The sequence below is a fragment of the Pungitius pungitius genome, chromosome 2 (genome assembly GCF_949316345.1).
Source record: "Pungitius pungitius chromosome 2, fPunPun2.1, whole genome shotgun sequence".
NCBI classification, from domain to species: domain Eukaryota; kingdom Metazoa; phylum Chordata; class Actinopteri; order Perciformes; family Gasterosteidae; genus Pungitius; species Pungitius pungitius.
This window is the reverse complement of record NC_084901.1, coordinates 7,407,179-7,431,454: the sequence shown is the minus strand read 5'-3', so window position 1 is coordinate 7,431,454 and position 24,276 is coordinate 7,407,179. Positions and strand designations below refer to the sequence as shown.

The window sequence follows — 24,276 nt, the reverse complement described above, 5'->3', positions numbered from 1 at the left end:
TTTCAGATGTTGTCACATGTCATGGAAGCGCTCAAGAGCGCTGCGGTACAAGGCAGCTTGTTGGCAGTGACCACAGGCTAATGCGCAGTGAAGGGAAGGGAAGGGAAGGGGACCTGAAGCTACCGAGAACGCTGTGAACCTCGCGAGTGCAGAGATTTAAAAAAAAAAAGGGTGCAAAAGCTCCAGCTTGTCATCACAGACTCCATACTGGGCTCAAATGAGTGCATGTAAATCCCAGGACTGATCGGAACGATGTAATGCGTTTATATCTGAGGCTCTAACTGACGATTTGAGCTCATTCCACTGTCGCAGTCATCATAAGACCCTTTAGATAAGAGCATTAGCTAAATGGCTCATATGTAAACGCATTAGATTATTCTAATCACCGTTTGGGTTTTACTCCAGAGCATCTGTGATTTCGGTGGCACTTTTTTTTTTTTCGGGGGCCTATGCACGGCGGGAGCAGCGTTGCGTAATGTGTCTGGGTCCGCCGCCCTGGAACAACACATGCGGCGTATTTTCCGAGATGAGTCACTCGGTTTCGGTGGCAGGGGTCGGGCAAGCGACAGCTTTCTGAGGCATTCGACGTCAGTCTCTGGGAGAGATCCGTGGGATGTGATCAAAAAAAGCGGTTCCCCAAACCATGGGCGTGCAGAGACTCAAGCCGCAGGAATTTTGAAGGAATTTGACAAGCTGATGCTGATCTTCCTTTAAATCCATTAGAATTATAACGAGGAAACAACCTGTCACCAACCTAGACCCCTAAACGCCGCACGTTGTGACTGACATGCAGGAGGAAAAGAAGTCAGGAGCTACCTTGACGAACCTAAACACCTTTAATATCCACTTTTTGGTGTGTTTCACTTACACAGTGAAGATTTGAAGATGGAACACACACTTGGGCTCATATGTTAGGGCTCAGGTGGGAATACTACTGAATGCAAACCTCAGCCAAATGCATCCTTGACGAAACGTAAAAGTCAAGAGCCGTCGACGTGTAAGTGAAAAATAAAATCAATTACTGGGCCTTAACGGACAGGAGCCCCGTGTCAGCACAGACGCGTTCACATGATAAGCTCCTGCGGTTTAAGGTGTCACCAGCATCGACGCGAGGCAGACCCGTCGGCCTGTCCTCCGCTGTCACAGCGCCGTCTCCTCGCCGCCGGCAGGAATTTGATTTTCTTCCTCCCTCCCTCCCTCCCTCCCTCCCCGAGCCAAGAAATTCCGCTGGCTGTGCGATTGTCTTGCTTCCTCTTGGGCCTCCTTTAGCGCCAAATATCAACGGGCTGACGCCTGATCGCTCGGCCCGGCCGAGTCTCCCCGAGGCGAGGGCGCCTCCCGACAGGGAGTGAGGCGGAGGGTGTCTCTAGAGCTCCGGGTGAGGGCGGTGGAGTCGCACGCCAAGGTCGGACGAGGCTGTGCCGAGGTTAAATGAGGTCCTATCATTCTACAAAATAACACGGAGGGGGGCGGGGAAAGGGCCTAAAGACGGAGATGGAGAACACAGAGCAAAAGGAGAGGAGGATTATAAGACCGAAAAAGAAAAATGAAAATGTAGAGGAGGAAAAACAGACTGAGGGTGGGTAGCGAGGCGGGAACAGCAGCCAGTCTGTGGCCCAGGAAACGGTGGCGAGCCAACACACCTTCTACAGGCATTAGCCGAACACATGGCGCTGCTCATTTCATGCAAATGCAGCAGCATGATGCAATCCTCGAGGAGGTGCGAGAGCAGCGCGGCGAAACTCCCCGTTAACTCGGGACGGGAGCGCGCACGTTTGCACCCCTCTCCTTACCAATTACATGGGATTTGATTAGGCTAATCAGAGAGGGTCACAGCTTTCATCATTTCAGCCTGACGTCTAATGAAGCAAGTGATTGGAAAGTTCACACACACACACACACACACACATATACTGAGTGCGTGGCCGCGCGCACACTTTACCTTCACATTTCTCCAGGATCTGCACCGTGTCTCCGATTTCCAGCGGGAGGCCATGCTGGACGGTCCCTCGGAAACTGACCAGCACTGCAAGACAAAGAGGCACAGACACCCACGCAAGTTATTTTAACTGTATTTGAGCTATGCAGAGTGAGAAGAAGGTCCAAGGAGAGAAGCAGGGCGATACAAAACAGAGCCATGAGAAAACCGGGAACACAGAGAGAGGAGGTGTAGTCGATGATCTTCGTGGGTGAAGTAAAATCAAAGCTTATATAAATAATAGAACATCGGCGGATTCCTGCACAAACTCAAACGCAGCAGTGCGCAAACAAACCTACGTAAATACACCATGTGTCATACAGAATGTATGAAGTGAAGGCTTTTCGGGGGTTTTTAACCTTTCAAACAATGGAACCATGATAAAGGGGAAAAAACATTCACTTTTGTGAGGTCCGGGAGGACAGCGGCATGAACATTCACAGTAACGCGTCAGCTCCCGATAAAGTCCTGGCACCTCAGCGCTCATGAGTCATCGTACGTGACGTATGGGACGAGTAACGCGGTTCTATTCGCACTTGGACCGTTTGCCGTCGTGATTTGTTCGCTACCAAGAAACTAGAAAGCGGACGACCTCAGAGACACGGACAGGTGGTAAAACGACATCTCTTCCACTTTCCAGAGACCTGAAACAGACTGCTTAATGAAACCATGCTTACGTGATAAAAGCTTTGAGAGAGGACACAGAAGGGCAAAGGATGTGTTATCCCCTGGGGGGGGCGGAGGGGGGCTGATATCTAGAAAAGTCAAGTTTTAACATGTCTTCTAGTTTCAAAGTCAAATCGAACCATATTTCTTTCCATCTGTCTGCATAACCTTCGCACGCATCAAGATCTGCTCATCCACGACACTTTGCACTTGGCGAGTGTAACGCAGAGGAAGGGCCTTGTTGAATTTGCTACAATTTGGACAAGTGTCACGTTCAATATTAATGAGCTTTTGCATAAACAAGCACGCGGCTCTCGGCTCAGCAGCTGGGACTGTTTCACCGAAGCCTTCAGGTGAATCAACAGGATAGCACGGGAAATAGTAGTATTCCAATTTTTGACTTTCCATGAAGAGTTGTATTGCTGAGGGCCCGAGGAAGCACAGCGTTGAGTGTTCAACTGATTGCATACGGGGTTGTCGAGAAACACAATGTAAAACTGCTGGCTATTTACCCGGGATGCAAGATGCAATAAATGAAGACAATAGAGTTATATTATATGATTAACGCTTGACCAATTATAGAATAAAATGCAGAATATCTCGGTCTCTATCTGTCTCTACTGCATCGTTCATTTCCTGATCTTTTTTGAGTCCCCAAACGAAAGAAGATGGCAGAGAGAGAAATGATGCATCTAACATGGAGGTGTGTAGGAAGTTGCCAAGTGTGACATCAAGCAGAGAAAAACGAGAGAGAGCTGTGATGAGATGGAGAAAGAAAAAGAAAACGTCCCTTTAGATAGTCTAGGTGCCGTTTGAAGATGATGAAATGTACATAAAAGAGAATAAGTAAGAACTACCTCTGCTGATGCTCCATTAGCATTAAACGGCACTTTGCGCCGTGAGGGTGTAATGGCCACCGCAAGTGAGTGTCAGTTAACCCGCTCTTTACAAGAGAGCTGTGTCCCAATGACTGGGACACATTGATCATCTAACATCTAAACATATATATATTTATACATCAACCACCATGTTCTGACAGATCCATCCCATTGACTTTATGATCCGTCCACACACACACAAACGGTAGAAAAGTCGACATACTCTCTCTCTCTTACGCAGGCAGAAATTTGACACAAGGAGCTTATTCAAACGCACACAGAGACCTACACACACACATGCACATTGACCATTGACACACGACCCCCCCCTCCCCCTCACACGCACTCTGGATTTTACTGGGATTTGGAATGGAAACTAAAGTGTTTAGAGACTTTCATTTCGTGCGCCTACTGGGGCTTGTCCAGTGTACCTGAACGCACCGTCCAGACAGCACTTGGGGAGATCCAGTCCAGGCCGGTTCAAAAGAGTTGCACCAGGAGACGATTTGGGACGCGTAGGCAACATTTCATGGGCTGCTGAGCCGATAAGAGCATTCAATGCTCAGTGGAAAACACATTTGGAGAATTTGGGCACCTTTCTTATTTGAAAATGGAAAAAAATCAAAACGTTAACATTGCTAATCACAAAAATATCAGCACTGAATCTGAATCTGTGTTTTGATTTTGTTTTTTCTTGAAGAAACGCACCACCCAAGAGAGGATTCAGTCTACCCATCCACCCCCTCTCTGGCGTTGACATTGAGATCAGGTCGGCTGATGAAATCAAACCGCGCTCACTTTGTGCCATCCCTAACTGTGTGTGTGTGTGTGTGTGTGTTACCCTCTGTCCTTCGCCTTCCCAACTGCTCGTTATGCCTCGAGCTGCAGAAACACTATCTTTACGAGGGATTTGTACATCTGACTTTGTAATTCTCTCAAACGGCCGACCGCTCGCGTGCCAGGAAGAACTCGCCTGCTTTTTCGGAAATTCATTGGATGCCCACATGCACGCGGGGAGGCAATCACAGCAAACACTTGCCCGCTCACAAAGTGTGCCCGATGCATGAATTATCCAAGTGACTTTCCCAGCTGCAGTCGACTAAATAATTCAGTTTCAAGACGCCTTTTCCTTTTTCCTTTTTTTCTGAAATGAAAGCTTCCTGCCTGTCAATCTGCGAGCCAGCTGCCGTCTGTCCGTGGGCCTCGGAGTGCCCGTCATCAGTCCCCCTCAGACTGTCTGTCCGTCAACCGTCTGTCCCGGCTAACCGCCAAAAAAAAAAACAGAAACTTCATTTCAGCCGCCAAAAAGGCAAACTCCCTCCTGACACACTGCGACGGCCACAGTTGGAACCTGTGGGAGGGAGGCCGTCAGGTCACGGCCAGGACGGAGCCATTCCCGACCAAAACTGTACATTTACGGGAAGATGGGCCGCCCTAGGAGGGGGTGAAGGAGACCTAAGCGAACACAGGGAACAGATTGGGGCGAGGGAACAGAGTCTCAAGTCAAAGTCAGAGGCTCTCCGGAGGAGCGACTGCTGGGTTTAACCACTGATGCCGTGTGTCACCGGGTCTCCGGGGGCTGATAGAGCGACGCTTCTCAGTTAAAGTGAAGGTCGGAAAGAGAGAGGCACTGGGAGGACGTGATAACACAGTGAACAGGGTGGAAAGTGAACATTGTATTCTTTATCAGGACCTCCCCATATCACAGATGGCATTCACACTTCTATGCAGTAACAGGTCATTTCTTTGAGTTTTGATATCCATTCTTCCCTTTTCTGGGAACCAGGATACTGCATGCCCATTAGGGTTTCCACAGATCCCTTTAAGATCTGAAAAAAAGAAATTCTTATTGGAGGTATTGTAAAAGGTAAATTATTAATTATAAATAAATATTGATAGCCTCATCCATAATGAAAATAATCATTATTTGCAGCCCTTGCTCACATTTGATGAGACAAATTTGCATCAAGAGCAATTTGTCTGAGGTCACGCCGCCCGCCACCTCCCCCCCCTCCCCCCTTCCTCTCCTCTCCTCCCTCACGTGTGTCGGTGTTTGCGAGCCCTTTCCGCTGAGTAAGTTGCGATCCCTAGAAAGTCAACCAGCTCGTATTGGGCTCGCCTGTGTGTGTGTGTGTTTGTTTTCGGCTGCCACTTGCAGTCGAGGCCTGTCATACCACGTTACACTTGGTTTGCCCGACGCTCCCCCTAAGCTTTTTTTTTTTACTAAAATCACACCAAAAATTTCATTCAGCGCGCTTGTTAATGGGCTTTTGAAGCTCATTTGCATGACCCTTTCTTCTCTCTGACGGATCCGACAATGATCCACGTGCATAATCCCTTCCCACGTGTTAATTACACAGCATTTATACCATTAACATGGCTAATTGGACAACACAGCAACTGGTGGTGCTCCACTGGCCTCCGTCGCTGCAAGAAGTAGGGATCATGAATATCTCATTAGTGCGAGGGAATATACGCGTGAGCATTAATAAACACACATGCAAACACACATTTTTGTGAGAAATAATGCCGAACGAGGAGATTAAGAGAAAATAAAGGGTATAATCAGAACGGGGAAGCAATACATGCATGCATCCAGTTCCCTTAACCATTTACAACGTGAAGACCTAACGCACAAGAGTGACATCCAGGAACCTCTTCACTAGGCCCCACAACCATGTGCATCTGCCAAACCATAAGAGCGCCGTATTCCAGCAATGGGACTGAAAAAGCATTCCTCCTCAGACCAAAACCAGCTCAGCGATGTTTTGTCTTTGCCGACTTCCAGACCCAAACCCTTCAGGCATTCGTCTCTATGCGGGGCGGTTAAAAAGGGGCTAAAAGGGCCCTGCGCGTCGTGTCAGAGGGCTGTCAGTGTGCCGCGGCCTCCGCGGGCTCCAGGCAACGAGTCGCCGAGCGACACGGGAGGACTGACTCGGGGATCATGTAGAGTAGGGAAAAAGTCTGCACACAATATCACACGAGTGCGACGGAGCCGTGAGAGGTGTCTGACAGCTTCAGTGTGAGCCGGAGACAGATCAAGTCAGCGTGCGCACACGGGTGCTTATCCGCCAAAAAGGTGATATTCTCGGCCGTGCTTGGAATGCTGGGGAAGCGGCGTTGTGCATTTTAAAGCGGTGGATATCAACAGGGGTTGGCAGCGGGAGACCTTGAACACAACTCCACTTGGCAGTCGGCGCACAAGGAGGAAAAACACAACAAAAAACACACCGGCGTGCAGACACCGGGGTCTGATAGGCAGCGCAGACAAAAGCAGCGCCGGGCCAGGAGCCACCCGAGAGGAACGGCTTTCATTTCGCTCGCTCTATGACGCCGCGCCGCCAGGATCCCTGGCCTTCCTTTGAGTGTGTGTGTGTGTGTGTGAGATTGTAACCCAAACCGCCATCACGAAAAGGCGACAATAAGCTTTTGCTCAAATCCGGCTGCTGGAGCAGAGGCTCACGAAAGGGGAGTTGTGTGAGGAATGTTATTACTTTTTTTTCAATTGGTTGACAAAGAAAAATAAAAAAGTATTTAATTTCAGCATTTCCTCGGTGACAGATGCCGTACGTGAATCGTTACTTACCAACGGTAGTTAATAAAAGAACTCACAAATAAATACAAGCTGTCTGACAACCAGTCACTTATTGGGCTTAGAATTTACACTCATTTATTTCTAGGGAAATAAATAACATTGGGTTTTTTTCTTCCCATAAGCCTTTTAATTAGCTTCATTACACACTCAGGGGACACCATCTTCATCACCAACACAAGGGATGCTTCGTGTGTCCGCATGGAACGGCTTTCTTGCCATACACATAATCGGGAATCGATCGGATATCAGCTCTCCCTGGAGGACCAGTATTTTTATGTCAGCAAACAATAAACACACCAAAAAGAATCATCATCTCCCTGGGATGTCCAGCAAATCTTAAAAAGACTCAGAGATTATCTCACATAGTATTTGGCTAATGTGTCTTTTTTAAGCATGTCTACTCTTTGTGGGCTTTGTTTTTCTTGGATTCAGTTAATGGCTATTAGGCTTTTAAACGCTCCACCATGTTCGTTAGCTGCCAGAAGTTTGTGTCCAGTTGGCTCATCAGACCCTTTTTCCCTAAAAGGTCAACTAGCCCTGAGAACAAGGCCGACGAGGCGCCCTGTGAGTCTGACAAAGAGATGACATGACATGCGAAAGTGTAGCTAATTGGGCCTCTACGTCAGGTCAAGGTAGTACCAAAAGCTTGGTCTGGTGGCTGTGATGTGTGTGTGTGTGTGTGTGTGTGTACATTTAACCTAAATTATATATTTGTTTAAGCCAGAAGATAAAAATGCCTCACAGCTTGTTTATCTCCCCTTGTTTTTCCTCATTTTTGGGGATGTCAATCCCTTCCCAGACCTCGGCCATCGTCTTACCGGGCAGTTAGATAATGCTGTGGTGTAGACCCTCGCCCATCACCCATCATTGCATTGTGTTTGCTTTTTTTTGCCACATTCACAAAAACATCTGTTTGTTCTCTCTCTGGGGCTCAGAACACTCCAGATGCAAATGCTCGGAGCCGCTGCTTTAGAAAGCGAGGATTTCTTTCAGCAGCAGCTGAAGTCACGGCATCACTGGTGCCTACACATCCTCCCACCCTACAGAGAGAGAGAGAGAGAGATGGAGAGTGGAGGAGGAAGGGCTAAAATATACAGAGGGAGAGGGTGTGGGTGTGTTTTACGTTACAGCAACTGAAGAAAAACATTTAGGGAGACAAAGAGACTCTATGCAGAGGGAAAGAAGGAAAACTCATAAGACAGAGGTAGGTAAGTGGAGAGAAGGCTGTACCTCCTACGGGCAGATGGAGAGAGAAAGAAATACTAGAAAAAACGTATGAGGCAAACATCTGCTTTTTTCCCCTTTAGGTGTGACGGCTAAAAGTGGTGAGAGTGTCACGCGAGACCGGCCGCATCAATCTACCTTTTTCTATCTCGGCCCCTCAGAGGAGGTGGGACTGACCTCCATCTGCACTTCAAGCCCCTTTGGAATCAAATCACGGAAAATGATGCACTCGTGCAGCGGTGGCACATGCAGACGTAAACACACTCCCATAGCCGAACGGGGAGGGACACACACGCGCACACACACACACACACACACACACACACACACACACTCTCCATTCACATGGAGTCATGATGCATTTGACAGGTTGTAAGTCGCAGCAAATATAAAACTGACATCACGGCTAAACTGACTTGACATCGGTAACGGACCATTGACCACTGTAAAAAAAAAAAAAAAAAAAAAAGCTTCAGGCTGTACTAAACTCAAAGAGCATTCAGGTGCACATTGTCAACGAGAAAAACAACGATGAAACACAATCCAATAAAAACTGCATCTCCGATTTCAAACAACGAAGACAGCCGCTATTTCCTGTTGCTTGATAAAAGGTTTGGACTTGAGAATAGCTCTGGCATAGAATGACCATTAGAGCCAGGAATTGGCCATTAGAAAAAAAAGCAAAACTCCCACTTGTTAGATATTGGCAAAGAACAGTTATATATGAGAGTGAGAGAGGGATTAAAACATTATTAGGGAAAAGGTCCTTCGGCACCGGATCGTAACCCAAATGCACCACCAGGTGAGAAAGCGCCTTCTCCCGCCATCAATAAAACACCAGTTGGCAGAATAAGGGACCAAACTGGGCTCTGGCGTACGCCCACAGTCCCCAACAACTTTCTAAGTAACCTTTTCTACTTAAATTTCGACCGTAAAAACATTTGAAAGCCGCAGTCTGTTTTGAGTTCAACCTGAAAGGAACCAAGCCGCCATCTCTGAATCTGCACTGAGCCATGAACAACCATATGGAGGCATTTAATTTTTAGTTAAACCCACTGGGAGCAAGTTACGCATTTTATCGCACACAGATGCCGGCGCGTTCCGTTTTGCCGCCACAACACCGCGTCTCGACCGCAGGGCGCCAGCCGTGCAGAACAAAAGCCCCGCAGACAACGGTTGGACTTTCGGGGGGGGAGCTCGAACACCTCGTCTTGGGCCGTAAGGACAAACGACTTCACAGCGCTCCTCACTGGCAGAAGGGCATCCGTCCATGTTTGCTGGCGCTAAATGGGATCAGATGAACAGATTGATGTTCTTAACGGATGATTCTGTCGTGCGCGGCAAGGGTTTGGGGCTGAGGGCAGAGAAGGATTGAAAAGTGGAACAGCTTCACTTCTGTGAAAAACCACAACTCGGCTACTAACCCACACACACACACACACGCAAACACCTGCAAGCGCCTCTTCAATGTGCATTTGTGGATAATCCCACCGTAGACTAAAGTGCACTTGACGGCGTTCAAGCAGTTTCCAAACAATACCTAAACAAAAGGTCAGCGTTAACATCATCACTGTGGGGTTAGAGGGAGGTTCTTGCCTAATCTGATTAGCAACCCCTCCGATCTCGAGCAATACACACACGGAAGCCGAGAAGGGACGGGTGAGGGGAAAGGTTAGCCTGAGAGCGAGGAAGAGGGGGGGTGAGGGGGGGGGATCGATCAGCACAGGTCGAACGACTTATGAAGGCGAAGTTTCGTAGAAAAAAAGAGAAGACATGGGGGAAAAGGGTGTCTAATGTAACTTCACAGAATTGGAAAGAATTTAAAAGAGAAAAAAAAGGAGGAAATGAGTTGAGCTTAGAAGAGGGCTCCTTTAGATACATTTCCACGAGTTTAATATTGACGTCTGCTTTCTTCATCTAACTCCCCCTTTGATCACAAGTCCTCCATTAGTGATGAGGCTGACAGACACGGCCCTTCGAAGCGTGATATAAGCCAGTCACGGAGAAATGACCCCATGCTGCTAGCGCTGAATGCTAAGCCTCCCGGAAGAGGCAGTAACTGGAGTGCAAGGAAAAAAAGAGACAAATAAAGAAGAAGCGAGGAGGGGGAAAATCACAATGCCGCTAATAGGGCCTTAAGCTAAATATAGAGACAAAGACAATTGAAGCATTTCAATTACTTGTTCTCATCTTGTTGCCAACCACCACAATTCTTATTTCAGCCCAGTTTGTCGCAAACACAAGAGGGAGAGCGACAGAGTCCGGATGTTCGGCGTGGGCACGGATTGAACACGTGGGGTCGGGACGCCAGAGGAGGCCCCCCTCCCACCACACACACACACACACACACACACACACACAGAGCACAGCAAGGGCAATTGAAGACACTTCACAGGAAGTGGAAGAGCGGAGTGACGCCGCACACACTCGCACATACAAAGTGGCTCCGCTCAAGGACACACAGATGGCAGGTGCTACACAAACACAAGCCGCTGGAGCGAGCCACCGCCTCACAACGGGAGCCTATCTGCCGTTTGTTTGCTGGACGGACTGAACGTTCAACAATGTCCGTTTGGGGGGGGGGGGGGGGCGTTTGTGCACATCTTGCTAATGATTCCCGAGAAATCCAGCTTCAGGGAATCTTTTCATAATGGGGATTTTCTATGAAAGCCGCACAAAATGCCATGTCTCACAGTGTGGAATCTAAGTACTGCCGCCCCAAACCCGACAAATGTGGGGAGAGAAGACCTTACATCATGTTTTCAATTCCCACGTAGCTGAAGAGAAGTGAGAGAACAAAGAGGAAGAGTCATTGAGGAAGAAATTATATTAACAAACAGAAACCACAGCGCACAACACACCGAACTTGGGTTCATACAGAGGGCAAAGTCCGAGCATTATTTTACCTGTTTAATAGAGAGATAAAAGGGGATGACCAGTCATCAGTACAAATAATATAATTACAAGTACATGAAAGTCCTGTGACTTGTTTATAGGCTTATCTCTGTTTATATGTTAACGAAACAGGCCTCTGAACAAAGAGCCTTTCAACAGGTACATTATTTCCAATCTTCAAAATTATTTCCCTTTTGAAAAGCCTGAAGAAAAAAAAAAAAAAAACGTGGTCCAAATTTGGTCCATAAAAACCACATCAGGGAAATTAGTGTTACAATTGTGATGGCTTCCTGCAGGAAGCTCCGGTCACCTCGTGTGGCGCTTACACTCAGGAAACTGGCCTTTATGTTTATATTTATATTAAAGAGAAGAATAAAAAATGAAAAAGGCAACCGCTTTCATGTCCATCCGCAGTCGCCACGAACGCAGGGAGCTAACGTCAACACCGGCGGGCGGTCGAGACCGAGAGCAGCCGCCTGGAGAATGAGGCGCTCTGTTTGGCCCCCGCACTGCGCTGCACTGTGTGCACGTGTGTGTGTGTGTGTGTGTGTGTGTGCGTGCGTGTGAATGCGTGGCCTGTTTACACGCCGCCAGACATTCCGGACGGGCTAAAGGGGTTCAGCTGTCGCCGGGGGGGCTATTTTTCCTGCGGGCGCCCCATGCCATTGGTGGATTGAGGAGGATAAAGTTGAGAAAAGAGAGGGTAACGGCCACACTTTCTCGTGGAGATCCAACTTTGGGTGGTGGTGAAATCACCAGAGCGAGGGTTGCCACTCCAGCAACCTCAAACCATAGAGATAATTAATCAATACTCAACTGTCTCCCTCGCGCCTGCTTTGAGCTTCATCTCAACAGAGAGGCTTGCCCTCCACCTCGCTCTACAACGGCTCTCATCCCAGAAATGAATAAGATGCTCAACTCCTCCCTGCATCCCTTTGGATCAAACTCTAGAGGGAATGGGGGGGGGGGGGAGATGGTGTCGGGCGGACCGGCTCGTTTGCCCGCGCTCACACAGACAAAATCAATAGAGCAGGGGGGGGGGGGGTAAGGAGTTGGCGTGAGGGAGAGAGAGAGAAAACACGACCCAGTTTCCTGATGTAGGTCAACGGCGGTTTGTGTGCAACCCAACGCATGTATGTAATTAAACAAAACTAGTTTTAAAAAAAAGGGGGCTAGAGTGATTAATTTCATCTTTGTTTTTCTCCTCCCACAGTTGCGAGTGAGAAACTATTATAGAAAAGTGGAAAGGTATAGCCTCGTTTGTGTTCAGCGCCCGGTGCTCCCTGGGGGGGGCGTTTGAAGATCCTAACGAGCTACACGGAGCGAGAGTTTCCTGAAACACAACGACAGAGACGCCCTCTCCCCATGTGCGGCCCGTCAACCATCGCCGCTCTGATTCTCTGCGCCTCGCTGCATCTGCTCCGCAATCTCATCATCGTCGTCTTCGTCGTCCACCTCCCGTTTGTTTGTTTTTTTTCCCCCCTTAGTTCACATTCTCTGGCGGATCCAGGTTGGGAAGTTGAGCGCAGTAGCACTATGAGCCAATATCAGCTTGGTGGGCTCACGCAGTCACGGCTCTGTGTGGAACTGAAGCGTAATTGGACTTGTGCTTGCACCGTGCCTGTATGGTTCAGTGGGGATCTAATATCCTGACAGGCCTTGTTGCAAATATGAAAGAAATAGCTGATTGACAAAAAGCAAATGGTCAACAATTAAATAATTTAAGTATTTATTTTCTACCAAACATCCTTCAGTTATTGCATCCCAATTACAAAAGGTATGCGACTTTCTCTCCGTTATATTATTTTAAAATTGGATTATAAACTCCAACAATAAAGTGAGTATATGTGGGTGTCATCTACATATTGTTACAGATGAGATCAAGGGTTACGGGATAAAGATTCTAGCTAAAGAATGAAGAATGACAGTGTATACTCTCTTTGAATAAAAAAAATATGACATTGTGACGTTATGCTTTGGTGACGTAATTCACATTTATAGCCGGACGCCGTCACCCAGCCTGTATTGTCATGTGATGGCAAAGGGGGTCATAGCTGTGGTCCAAATGGGAGTGGGGGGGGGGGGCTCACGGCTTAGGCATCACCACTGATGATGCATGGAAACATTACTCTACCAATCAATGGCCTGGTTCCAAACGCCCACCCAGTCGCCGGCATGGCAACACCATGGAAATCACCCCTGCAGGAAAGGTCAAATTGGGGTTGATGTCATGATTTCAACTAGCCATGAAAAACATGTGTGGCCCCGGGTTAAGTGTGCACTGATCAAAAGGGTGGATTCAAAAAAAGAAGAAAAAAAAAAAAAAGGCACAAGTTCTGCTTTCTCCTCTTCGGAGGAGAAAACAAAAGCCGCAACAACGGCCACGCTACAACATATGTCCTAAACGTGTGCAGTTGAGCGCGCTCCACTTGTGCATCAGTATTTTTAGCACCCCCCGCACTCATGCACGCCGCAGCAGAAGGCCCGAGCAGAGGAAGGCGCGAGAGAGGAAGGAAGTTCTGCCTCAACCCGGGCATTCGCTGCGGCGCGCGAGCCCCTCGCGTGTACCCTGGCTGTGAAGAATGTGTTTCGCTCGTCACTACTCCACTTAAGTTTATTTCTGAGGGTGACGGCAAAACAAATACGCCTCGTTTCACTTCTGCGGCCGGCGAGCTCTGGGGGCGGCGCGCAAACAAAAGCCCCAGAGAAAGGAGGCAAAAAAATCACCGATTCAAGTGTCAGTGCTGAAAACAACATGAAAGCGTCTTCCTTCAAAGAGAAGGCCCAAAGGGCTCAAAGACTGAAATATGATGCCGGGGGGCTTTGCAATGACCATCAAGGTCAAAATGGAAAAGGTTGACAGGTCATTAGACTGCAGATAAATAGGAAGGGGGGGATACCTGACCTAAAAAGAGATTTCCATTATTGATCCATTAACAGCGGAGATTACTCAGTGGGGACGGAGTACTTCTAGGAGGGCTCTGGTGCTATTCTTGAAACTCAGACGCACCGGGGCTCAAAAGGCAAACATGGCGGTGGCAACGTAGATCATGTGACTCGACCAACAAAACCATCCGCCGTCAAAAAGGACCTCTCTCTATTAAAAACAAGTTCAAGTTGGCATTTTCAAAGCTGCCCTGCTATTTCCATGCCAGCCTCTGTACATTTCATCCGAGGCCGGCTCTCAACACAAATTGCTTGTTAACAAGAATAGCCCAGGGGGGCCTCACAAGGTATGAGAAGCTGCCCCCTCGCCGCCCCCCCCCCCCCCCCCCGGGGACCATGTCTGGTGCCTATGTTGTGTCCACAGCCGGCATACATACAAACAATAACACTTCCCTGCTGTCATCCCCCCCCCCCCCCCCCCCCCTGCTCAGCTGAACACGCTGCCCGAGGTGTCCATCCAGACCAAGTGCTATTACTCCCCGCACAAAAGGCTCCCACAGTGGGTTGGGGGGAGGGAAGGAGGGGGGGGGGGGGGGGGCACACAAGGGGATCCATTTCCACCGCTTTTTGCAGCGGCGCTTTGCTCTCTTGGTCTTTCGGATTCCATCCCCTGAGGGCGCCACCGGGGGAAAGGGCGGAGATGAAGACATCCAGGTGGATGCTCGTGGCAAAAAGCCACTTCAAGCCAATCCCACAGTGGTTGGCTGTCCTTTTTTCTTTTGGGTATCGTGTGGCGGGAGGAAAAGAAAAGTGATAGCAGCGCTCAGTGACCCTGGGGCCTGCTGTGGCGATTGTAGCTTCGTGCCATCATGACAGATGACACAACATCAGCACATGGTTTCAATTGAAACCGGATTTGCGCTACTGTGGGAAAGAACCATGAGCACCGTCTAACGATGAACTATTCCATTAACATAAGATAAGCCCAATGCTAAATCAACATCAGTAATTCTCTGTGCTGCTTCCAGAAACAAAGCCAATCCACCCTACAATGTACAGCCGAGCCAACCTTTGGTGTTCATACAGAGAAAAACTGAAAAGGCCCCATTCAATCAATGATGACAGGCACTTGGTCTTCTCCCCTCAGACAAACAACTCTTCAAATATTCCAGTAGCTCAGATGTTTAGGGGGGTATTAATTCAAGACATGTATGAACTAAGAGATCTACTTCTGTCTCTCTTAACTGGATAAACACCCACAGTCCCCGAGGAGGAGTTGGGTTGAAAAGAGGACACGTAAGAAGTGAACTAGGTCGCAGTCAAGAGGTTTAGTCAACCTGATGAATTAAACAGACTCTCTGAGGCAATAACACACTACAAGTCCCACACAATCAATTTAGGGATTCAGAAGAATCCTTCAGCTGAGGAGAACAGTCCAAAATAATCAGGCTTTGTTACGGAGACTGGAGTTAATCTCATTTCAAAAAGTTGGGATTCCCTTTGCTCCTATGAATCTAAAAGAAGAAAACGCAGAGTACTACACGTGCTGGGCCTTCCTCTCCATTGAATAAAGCTACAGCAGACACGTGCGTCAAAAATCTATTGCTGTCTGCCTCAAATTGGCTGAAAAAAAAAAAATCTGAAAGTGATCGTCAGTGGAAAGTCAACCTGAGAAAGCGAGAACGACAGCGAGAGAAATCAGGCGGCGAGCAGAGCAGAGGCAGGCCATCATCTCCACCGCACGCACACAAGAGCAGGAAACGGAGAGCTCACACACACACACACACACACACACACACACGCTCGCATACACCTTGAGGCGGACAGATCAAATGTAAAGGCTGTATAACCGACAATTCAACCGCTGAAGGGGGGCGTAGAAACACACACACACACACACACACACACACACACAGTGCGGGTAATAAAACAACCAACAGCAGCCAAGGTCGGAGAGGCTGCTGGCCAGTAATCAGCAATGCAGCCGCTGATCCTCCCAATGTCATATTTACACAGACAGAGAGAGTGATGGAGATGGGAAAACAATCTCAGAGAGAGAGAGAACAGACTTATGTCACTGCCACAGCTCACAGTCACTACACAATGCTCACGTGGCATACCCGTGGATGGGTGTGTGCGAGCCGATCTTCACTGATGACACACTCCAGCGCGCGCACACAAAGGAGGAAGATAAGTGGAGAGATAGAGACGAGACGACAACAAAGTTCACATCTTGGCTTTTTTTTTTTTTTTTTTTTTTTTTAAATGGAGGCAGAAGTAATAACCCAGCAGAGCACCAAATGAAAACTCGGATGCCTTGTAGCTCTTCATTTTGCCAGCGAGCTTCTCAGAGAGGTTGGATTAATAAATCCTACACAATGAAAGGCTTTATTGACAGGGGAGAGGGCTTTGAAGATGCAGAGGAGCACCAACTGATTGGAGCAATTTTCTGGTAACAAGTTTAAATTGCAAGCACAATATAAATAAAAAGGACAGCGCAGCGAACATGGTCATACCTCTTTGGGGCTTATTCTAGTGACCGGTATATTGATTGACTGACTGTCGGTCTATAATGTCGGGTAATGTGGTTAAAAAGGATGCAAAAAAAGTACATCCTTAATATTTTCTAAATATTCGGAATCCTTGTTCCAAAACGATTGCATCTCATCCACCGCCGAGTCTCTTAATCTGAAATCTTTTACATTTTGCACTATGGCAACAACTTCCAAAAGGCGGGACCTCGTTTGAAGGCGATGTGCTTCCTTCAGAAGGGAAGCTCGAGTGCGTAACACAACAAAAAGACGAAAAACATCTGCCGCACAAACAGCTCCACTCCAGAGCCTGTGGGGCGTCTTGGCACTTTATCATCTTCAGACTTCCAGTCCACGGAGGCTGCTGCAGACGCACACGCAGACGTATGACAACACGTACACACACACGCACACACACAAACAGGCGAACACACACACACACACACACACACGTCTATCTGGGAATATCTAGGACAGGTGATTGTGGATGCAGAGGAGGAAGAGGGGTTGAGAAGATAGGGGGGAGACACGTGTGGAGGAGAGATAAAGGTGGCCCAGACTGCAGCACAGATAGAGGGAAGTGGGCGGGTGAAGAAAAAAAAAAAAGAAGGGGGGAATAGAACAAAAGCCAGACAGGGGGGAAAAAAAGTGAGCCATAGATGAGAGGGGGGGGACGAAAGAAAAAATAAAAGAGGTAGAAAATGAGATAAGGTGTGACCTGCTGTCTCTGGAAACAGTTCATTCTGTCGGGAGTGAGCGGGGGGGGGGGGGGGGGGATACAAAAGAGGAGCAAGCTATAATTTAAAAAAAAGGGAGTCAATTCAGTACCACAAAAACATCTGACATTTAATCCCTCAAAGAGTGAGAGATAGCGGTGACAGCCTTTTAAAATAATTATGTGATCAGCTATTAAATGTCGCTAATAAATATCATGAGCATGGGGATGAGTGCAATTTGTTATGTCAACCGTCATGTCAGCAGTCTCATCTCTTGGTGGCAACCAAATGGCTTTTGGTTTCAATTCTCTTGTGTGGACAGAGATAGAGTTTGCATTGCTGAGGATATGTCCTTATAAAACCAAAATGGCTAGGATGAAGAGAAATGATTGGAAAAAAAAGAATCCCCAAAGCAGATTTGGCCTGACGGGGGTCAATCATCCCAAAAATAAAATAGATTACACTGAAGAGCAGAACAAAAGAGCAAAGTGACCTGCACCAGTCTCCTCCCGCACATCCCCCAGTGTGACTGTGTCAGAGGCCAATTGCCTATTCCACAATTAACACGGTAATTGAATACACAACCGCCGCCATTAGCCCGCCCCATTCTTAAATTATGCATACGTCCTTTAGGCGAGACACATCATCGCCCACCGATGACACATTAACAACAGGGGATTCATCCCGAAACAGAGCGTAACTACTTTATTTTCTTAGCGTGTTAATAAAGCACACTGGATTTAGTAACTCCGGGGCGAGCAGAAATGGATCCTTATCATCTCGCACGCAGGGTCCCGCACACGCAAAAAAAACCCGCTCAGACAAATCAATTCCCTCTTCCTTTTTGATCAATACGTGCAAGCCTAAATTACAGCCGCAACACGCAGACCGGTGCAGGCAATCTGGTGGGGGTTTTTTTTCTGTTGTTAATGAGCAAAAAGGAGAAGAAGAAAAAAAAACAAGTCTCTCCTGATGCCCACACAGCTATTCTCGCCCGTCAATCACAGTGATTGTCAGCGGCAGACGCTCTTCGGTTATGAAGATGGGATGTCAGTCATTTTTCCCCGGGCCCACGGAGATGACAAAGATTAGAAACACAAACAAACACACACACACACACACACAGGAGAACTGCTCATCAGTTTGCTGAATTCCTAATAGGACGTATCCCATTAACCCCTTTCACACGGGGATCAGAAATTGAACCTTTAACAGGCAGCTTTCAGTGTCTTAAAAAAAAAAAAAAGGAAGAAAATACAATTTGCCTCAATGAATTCTATTCGCTACCGTTTTTATTTTCTCACCCAAAACCAACACGTTGGACACGATAACTCAAAGTAAAGTCATCGTGAACACGAGGGGCCATTTCAACAGCCACACAGCGTGGTGGTGAACACAAAATCACTCGGCCGTCTCGGAGCAGAAGCCTCATGTCAGTACAGCAGGCCCGCTCGACCGCCACTGGAGTGGAAACGCTGGAAACGCAGGAAACCCCCCACCCCCCCAACACCTCCCCTCCCTAGCTGCCTCATGTCTCAACATTACACACACACACAGCATATTGGCTTGTTTGTGTCACCAACCCCAATGGAATACACAAGGACATCCCCAGCGTGTGTGTGTGTGAGCGGGGTGACTAAAAGCTGGATTGGGGGGGGGGGGGGCGGTAGGGGCGGAAAATAAATATTTTCAATTCCACACAATGTAACTGAGACGCGTCCTTTTCCTGTGTCTACGGTTCGCCGATTATGGACCTAAAAAAGCAACAGAGGACATCTGTGCCGTCCGGGTTGTTCAGCTTCCATCACAGAGTGCGCCGTGATGCAAATAGAGCGTGATTTAATTGAGCAATTCTGTCCTCGCCTTCTCCGGGCCGCGGCGGCTCATTACTGCGAGGGTGAATCGGCAAAGAGCCCCCCCCGTCATATGTCACATGTCCGTGGAGATTTATTTAACCCATACATCATGCACACACACACACACACACAGACACACACCGGGAGGCAGCTTGTGTATAGCAGTGGGCCCGGTGGTTAACTGGATTTATTTATTTGCTTCTGTTCAAGTCACAGGGGAGCCTCCCACAGTCTCCCACTGCCTCCAAACAGCCTCCCACAGTCTCCCACTGCCTCCCACAGCCACAGTTGAACGATCGCATCGGGCGAGTACGTGTGGAGGAAAGGGGGAGAGGAGAAAGGGACGCCATCTCCTGTGGATGGAGACGAGGAGGCAATTACAAGCCGGTGGGCTTCACCACCCTCTCTCACACTCACACACACACACACACATCGCACTGGGGCTCGCTGCATTAGGGAATCATGGGTATAATGGTGGAATGGGCCTCGGGGGGCCCCCGCCCGCACCGCCCCTCCAAAACAACCTGCTAATCCCCTCGAGGAGCGTAAAGGGGATGAATTCGGGACGCCCGACAATGAGTCCACCCCTGACACGCGCCAGCACCCTGCCCACCCCACCCCACCCCATTCCTCCTTTCCTTTCCCCCAAGCCGGGGGGGGGAGAAGGAAGGGCCATTCTGCTCTCAATCTGATGATGCCGCCGCTCGCCTTTTTTTTTGCCCCGCAACCGTCCAAAAGAACAGGGCGCGAGCGCCAAAGGGAGAAGCCTCTCCGGATCCAGGCCGGCTCGTTAAAGCAGTTTAATTACCCCTCCGAGTTATGATGAGCAATGACACGCTTGGTTGGTTGTATCAGAGGGTCTTAATGAGGAGAAAGGCCTCGCCCCGGTCTGTCTGCAGCGCTGAAACCCGCTTTGACTGTAAACACGACACAAAGTCCCCCCCCACCCACCTCCACCCCCACGCCGCCTCCTTAGGGAACTTTTCGTAGTGGGTCATTGAGTCAAAGTGGGTTTGTCTGCGGTGGCGTTTGTTGCAGATTATTCATCACGCATTTTGGAGAGATATTGTTGGGTACATCTGTCATCCGGCAATGTTTAAATGCACGTCTCTTTTAATCCTCTAATGCCAAATCATATCTTTTTTTTTTGCCTTCTTTTGTGTTCAAAAACGGGATAATGTCTCCATGTACCGAGTCCATTTAGGAGTCAGATATTAACATCAGCTCATCAATCTTCAGAGCTTCTTGCCTCAGGTTAAAACCCAGTAATCACTCCACTGGTGGGCTAATGGGCACCTTAACACTGGCTCGTTGGGACTTCATTCATATTTCATCAATGGCAGTGGCCCCCTGTCCTCCCAGTGCCCCCCCCCTGCTCTGGTAGTAAGGAGAATCGACATCAAAAGCCACAACCTTCCAATTACACAGCGAGGTGTTCTGGTCTCCTCTTGATTGGGCTCGAGATCAAATGTTCCTGCAGGGATCCAAGGCGCTTTTAGTTGGCCGGCCCTTTCCCGTCAAAAGGGGATCAAATGTTCGCTGGAAGCACCTGGAGGAGATTACATTTTATAATGGCTAAAATCGGAGAGAGTGACTTGTAGCAATATTTAGATATCCCCAGTCATTCCCCAGCATGGGTATTCATCATGAGAGGCCCCCACGGGACTGGAGGTAAAAAAAGCAACAAAGGTGTGGATCAATGACGCTGGTTCTGCCGAGGTGTGATTAAACAACCATTTCAGGGAGAGCGTTGCTATGTAGCGCGGGGGCCTGTGAAAAAGCAACAGTTGGTCCTCCTGCCTTGAATAATTTAGGCCGAGACTCAAACTGGGGATCAAAGGTCACTGCTAGTGAGAGATTATTTTAAACATGTTCCATGTCGCCTGCAAAATAAATGGTCTTGGGGAGATTATTAATCCTAGCGATGGCAGAGTGAAATTAAAGTACTTTGTGGATGCGGATTACCTGATGAGCATTAAATTACGAATGCAGGTCAGTGGAGGAATAGCATTGTGATTTCTCTTTTGCTCGTCAGAAGGTCAACCCGCTGTGGAAACCCCCGTCCCTCACATCTGTCCAACAGGAACTGGAAGCGGAACTTTACTCAACCGTTTCTGAGACTTCTCTTAAGCTCCCATCAGACATCCATAAAGAAGCTAATTGGAGGAACTACAACCTGGACACGAGGCATTATCTGAAAATATGCGCCAATATCTCCCCGGGAAACCGAGTATCAGTGAACACATCTCTTTAACGACTGGTTTTTCATCCCGACTCTGGGCATGACGGTTTTGGAAATCAAACTTCAGCCAGCAAGCCTCTGCAACGTGAGATGTTCCCAAACTCCCCAGGGATTTAAATCAAATGGCTAAAAATAAGCAATTTTAGAACGTCTGCACAATTCGGAGCTTCAGTGGACCGTGACATGTGTGTGTGTGTGTGTGTGGTTGCGTATCACACAGCCCGGGGTTGCATAACAGGAAAACATCCTAGTTCCTTCCTAAAAAACAAAGACCGGGCAACAAAGTAGTGCCACGTCGCCAAAAAAAACGGATCACTGCAAGTGACTAAATAAATCTCCTTCATGTCACTGGGGGAGAAATATATATATATATATATATATATATATACGGCATTTGCGAAGAAACTTAATCCAATTAACAGAACCAGACAATGGCAAGTATTTAGCCTTCAAACGTAACGTCTTCCTTCCATCCGGTCTAATGAACTTTGAGGGATGGGTTTAGGAAGCTAAATTGAATAAATTAATTCAGTCCTATCCAATAATATGAGAACTATGAGCTCTTGGGGACTTTGCCCTTTTCGCGGATTAAGTACAATAAAAACTGCACAGTGACTACAAGTATCAGGGCTTCAGCAAGCTCACACACACACACACACACACACACACACACAGTCAGCAGTCAAGTGACCACACCACACAGCGTGACGGAAAGAGGCCAAAGGCGAGTTTCTGGTTCACTGATTCCAGGTCTCGGTAGCAAGGTAGCATTTTGTGGACGGTAAACAATATTTAAACCATCCTGGGAGGCTCTCTGGATTCTGCAACCAGAGAGGAAAGAGTCCACAATGAAGCAGCACAAAGTATAACGTCGCATCGCACTGGCCACTTTTCCTTTGACCTGGCCTCACGCAAAGATGACAAAAATGATTATTGGCTGCTTCTCGGGGAGGCAGTGAGATGATGTGAGGGGAGGGGGGGGGGGAGCAGGGCATCACACCCACGGGGAGAAGACTAATATCTGTGGGCAATAGAATTATGAGACATAAGCCGCCTCGCAGCTCGGGCATCTCAATGAGCTTTTTTTTCCCGTTACGCAAATAAAAGAACAAAACAAAGTCTGTGTGGGATCTTTCTACATTTGGCTTCGGTCTCGTTGTTGTCGCTTGTTTGTCTCACTTTAGGTTTTGATCCAGAGCCTCCGAGCATGCCTGGAACAATGCACAGAGATCCTCACACACACACACACACACACACACACACATTACCGGGGACCCCTCAAGGTCCACTGCGGTCTCAACATTTTAAAAACGTTCCCCTTCTTTGTTGTTTTTCGCACATTGGTATTTCTTTCGAAGCACTGACTGGCAGCTGACCCCCCCCCCCCCCCCACCCCCACCACCCACAACACAACGAGGGCAAAAACACAGCCTCCGAGTAAATTATATTAAAGGGGGGGGGGGGGGGGCACGATAAAGGGGAACAAATTAATAAATTAATATGTGTCTGTCCATATGAGCTAACCCGTAGGGGGGGGGGGGGTCAGCGGCAACCCTATGCTCTGCAATGTGGCAGTCGGATGAAATCCAAGCTCTCATCACTCGCTGTTTTGAAAAGGCAGCTGATGCTGATCCTCCGCGAAACAATTCCAAAAATGCCGGATAGCATCATCCGCGGTGGAGCCGGGGGTCACCTCGAAGAAGCCCTGCCGCGCACTCGCACATGCCCCGCGACTGAAACGTGAGCGAGCGCGGAGGACGGGCAGCTCCGACCGAATCAGAATCATTCAAACACGGAGAAGAAAAAGAAGAAGAAGAAGAAAAAACTCACCGACGCCGTATTTCTCATGGTCCGTGGGTATCCACATGTTTACGCTCGGCACATTTAAGTGAGCGGGCGGAAGAGCGGGGAAATGCAGCTTCTGGGTGCCGTGTAACGCATTCTAGTGCGGTGCTCTCCTCCGGTCTGTAGCAGGCATTGTTTAGGGTTACCGGGGGGGAGAAAGCGTCCGCTGCTGCTGCTGCAGCCGCTACTGCTGCTGCTCGTAGTGGTAAGGTGACGTGCTGCCTTCCCGTGCCGTAGGAATTGTGAAGACTACAAGGACGGCGCGCTTGAGTGAGATTATGCGGTTTTCCGACGTCGCGACATTTGGGGGCAGAGAGCGTGAGGTCTGTGGCAGTATCAAACGTTAGGTCAGACATGGTATCACAAACACTTCCCCTTTGTAATGGAAAAGCAACGTTTGCTAGTAAACTATAGGTTAAAAGAAAAATAGGCCACTAGAGTAGACTATTAATTTAGCATGTTCATAGTTTAATAGCTAGCTTCCCAGACCAGAGCCACAGCATATTTTACTGACATGGCACATTAATGACCTTTCCCACAAGTACCACTAACTACACACACAGTCGTGAAATATTGCTATAAAACAATTTATTCAATGATAGCAACTTATATAAGTCCTCCTCATTCTGCCACAGCACAGCTACGGCCTGTTACTATGTTACAAATGTTTGTGTACCAGATGTTTTTACTAGTTTAACGTTAGTTTAGTTTGCAAGCAGCAAGACTTAATTAAAAATTCCGAGGAGTACTTAAACGCAGCGACATGGCCTGCGTACGAGAAACAAGAGCAATGCCTTCTGGGATATGTAGTATTTGTAGCATTACCCACTGACATCGATTTAGAAATGAATATCACATTCTGCCAGAAGCATCTTTTTTATATTATAGTATTCTTCTGTTTATATGCTTTCTATATTGTTAAAAAAAAATTCTAGGGAAGTTCAGTATTTCTCATATAACAACA

At 48.1% G+C, this 24,276-nt stretch overlaps 1 protein-coding gene across 7 annotated transcripts in view; it reads right to left on the bottom strand.

Moving 5' to 3' along the window:
* Positions 1-23,561, bottom strand: part of dock4b (dedicator of cytokinesis 4b) — an 87,597-nt gene extending 64,036 nt beyond the window's left edge. For all 7 annotated transcript variants that reach the window (XM_037462626.2, XM_037462627.2, XM_037462633.2 and 4 more), the window contains exons 1-2: positions 23,298-23,561; positions 1,943-2,026 (exon numbers count right to left, since the gene is read on the bottom strand). In XM_037462626.2, the coding sequence (XP_037318523.2) occupies positions 1,943-2,026; positions 23,298-23,334 (121 nt within the window). In that variant the 5' untranslated portion in view covers positions 23,335-23,561. The remainder of the gene's footprint in view (positions 1-1,942; positions 2,027-23,297) is intronic.
* Between the last annotated feature and the right edge of the window lie 715 nt (positions 23,562-24,276).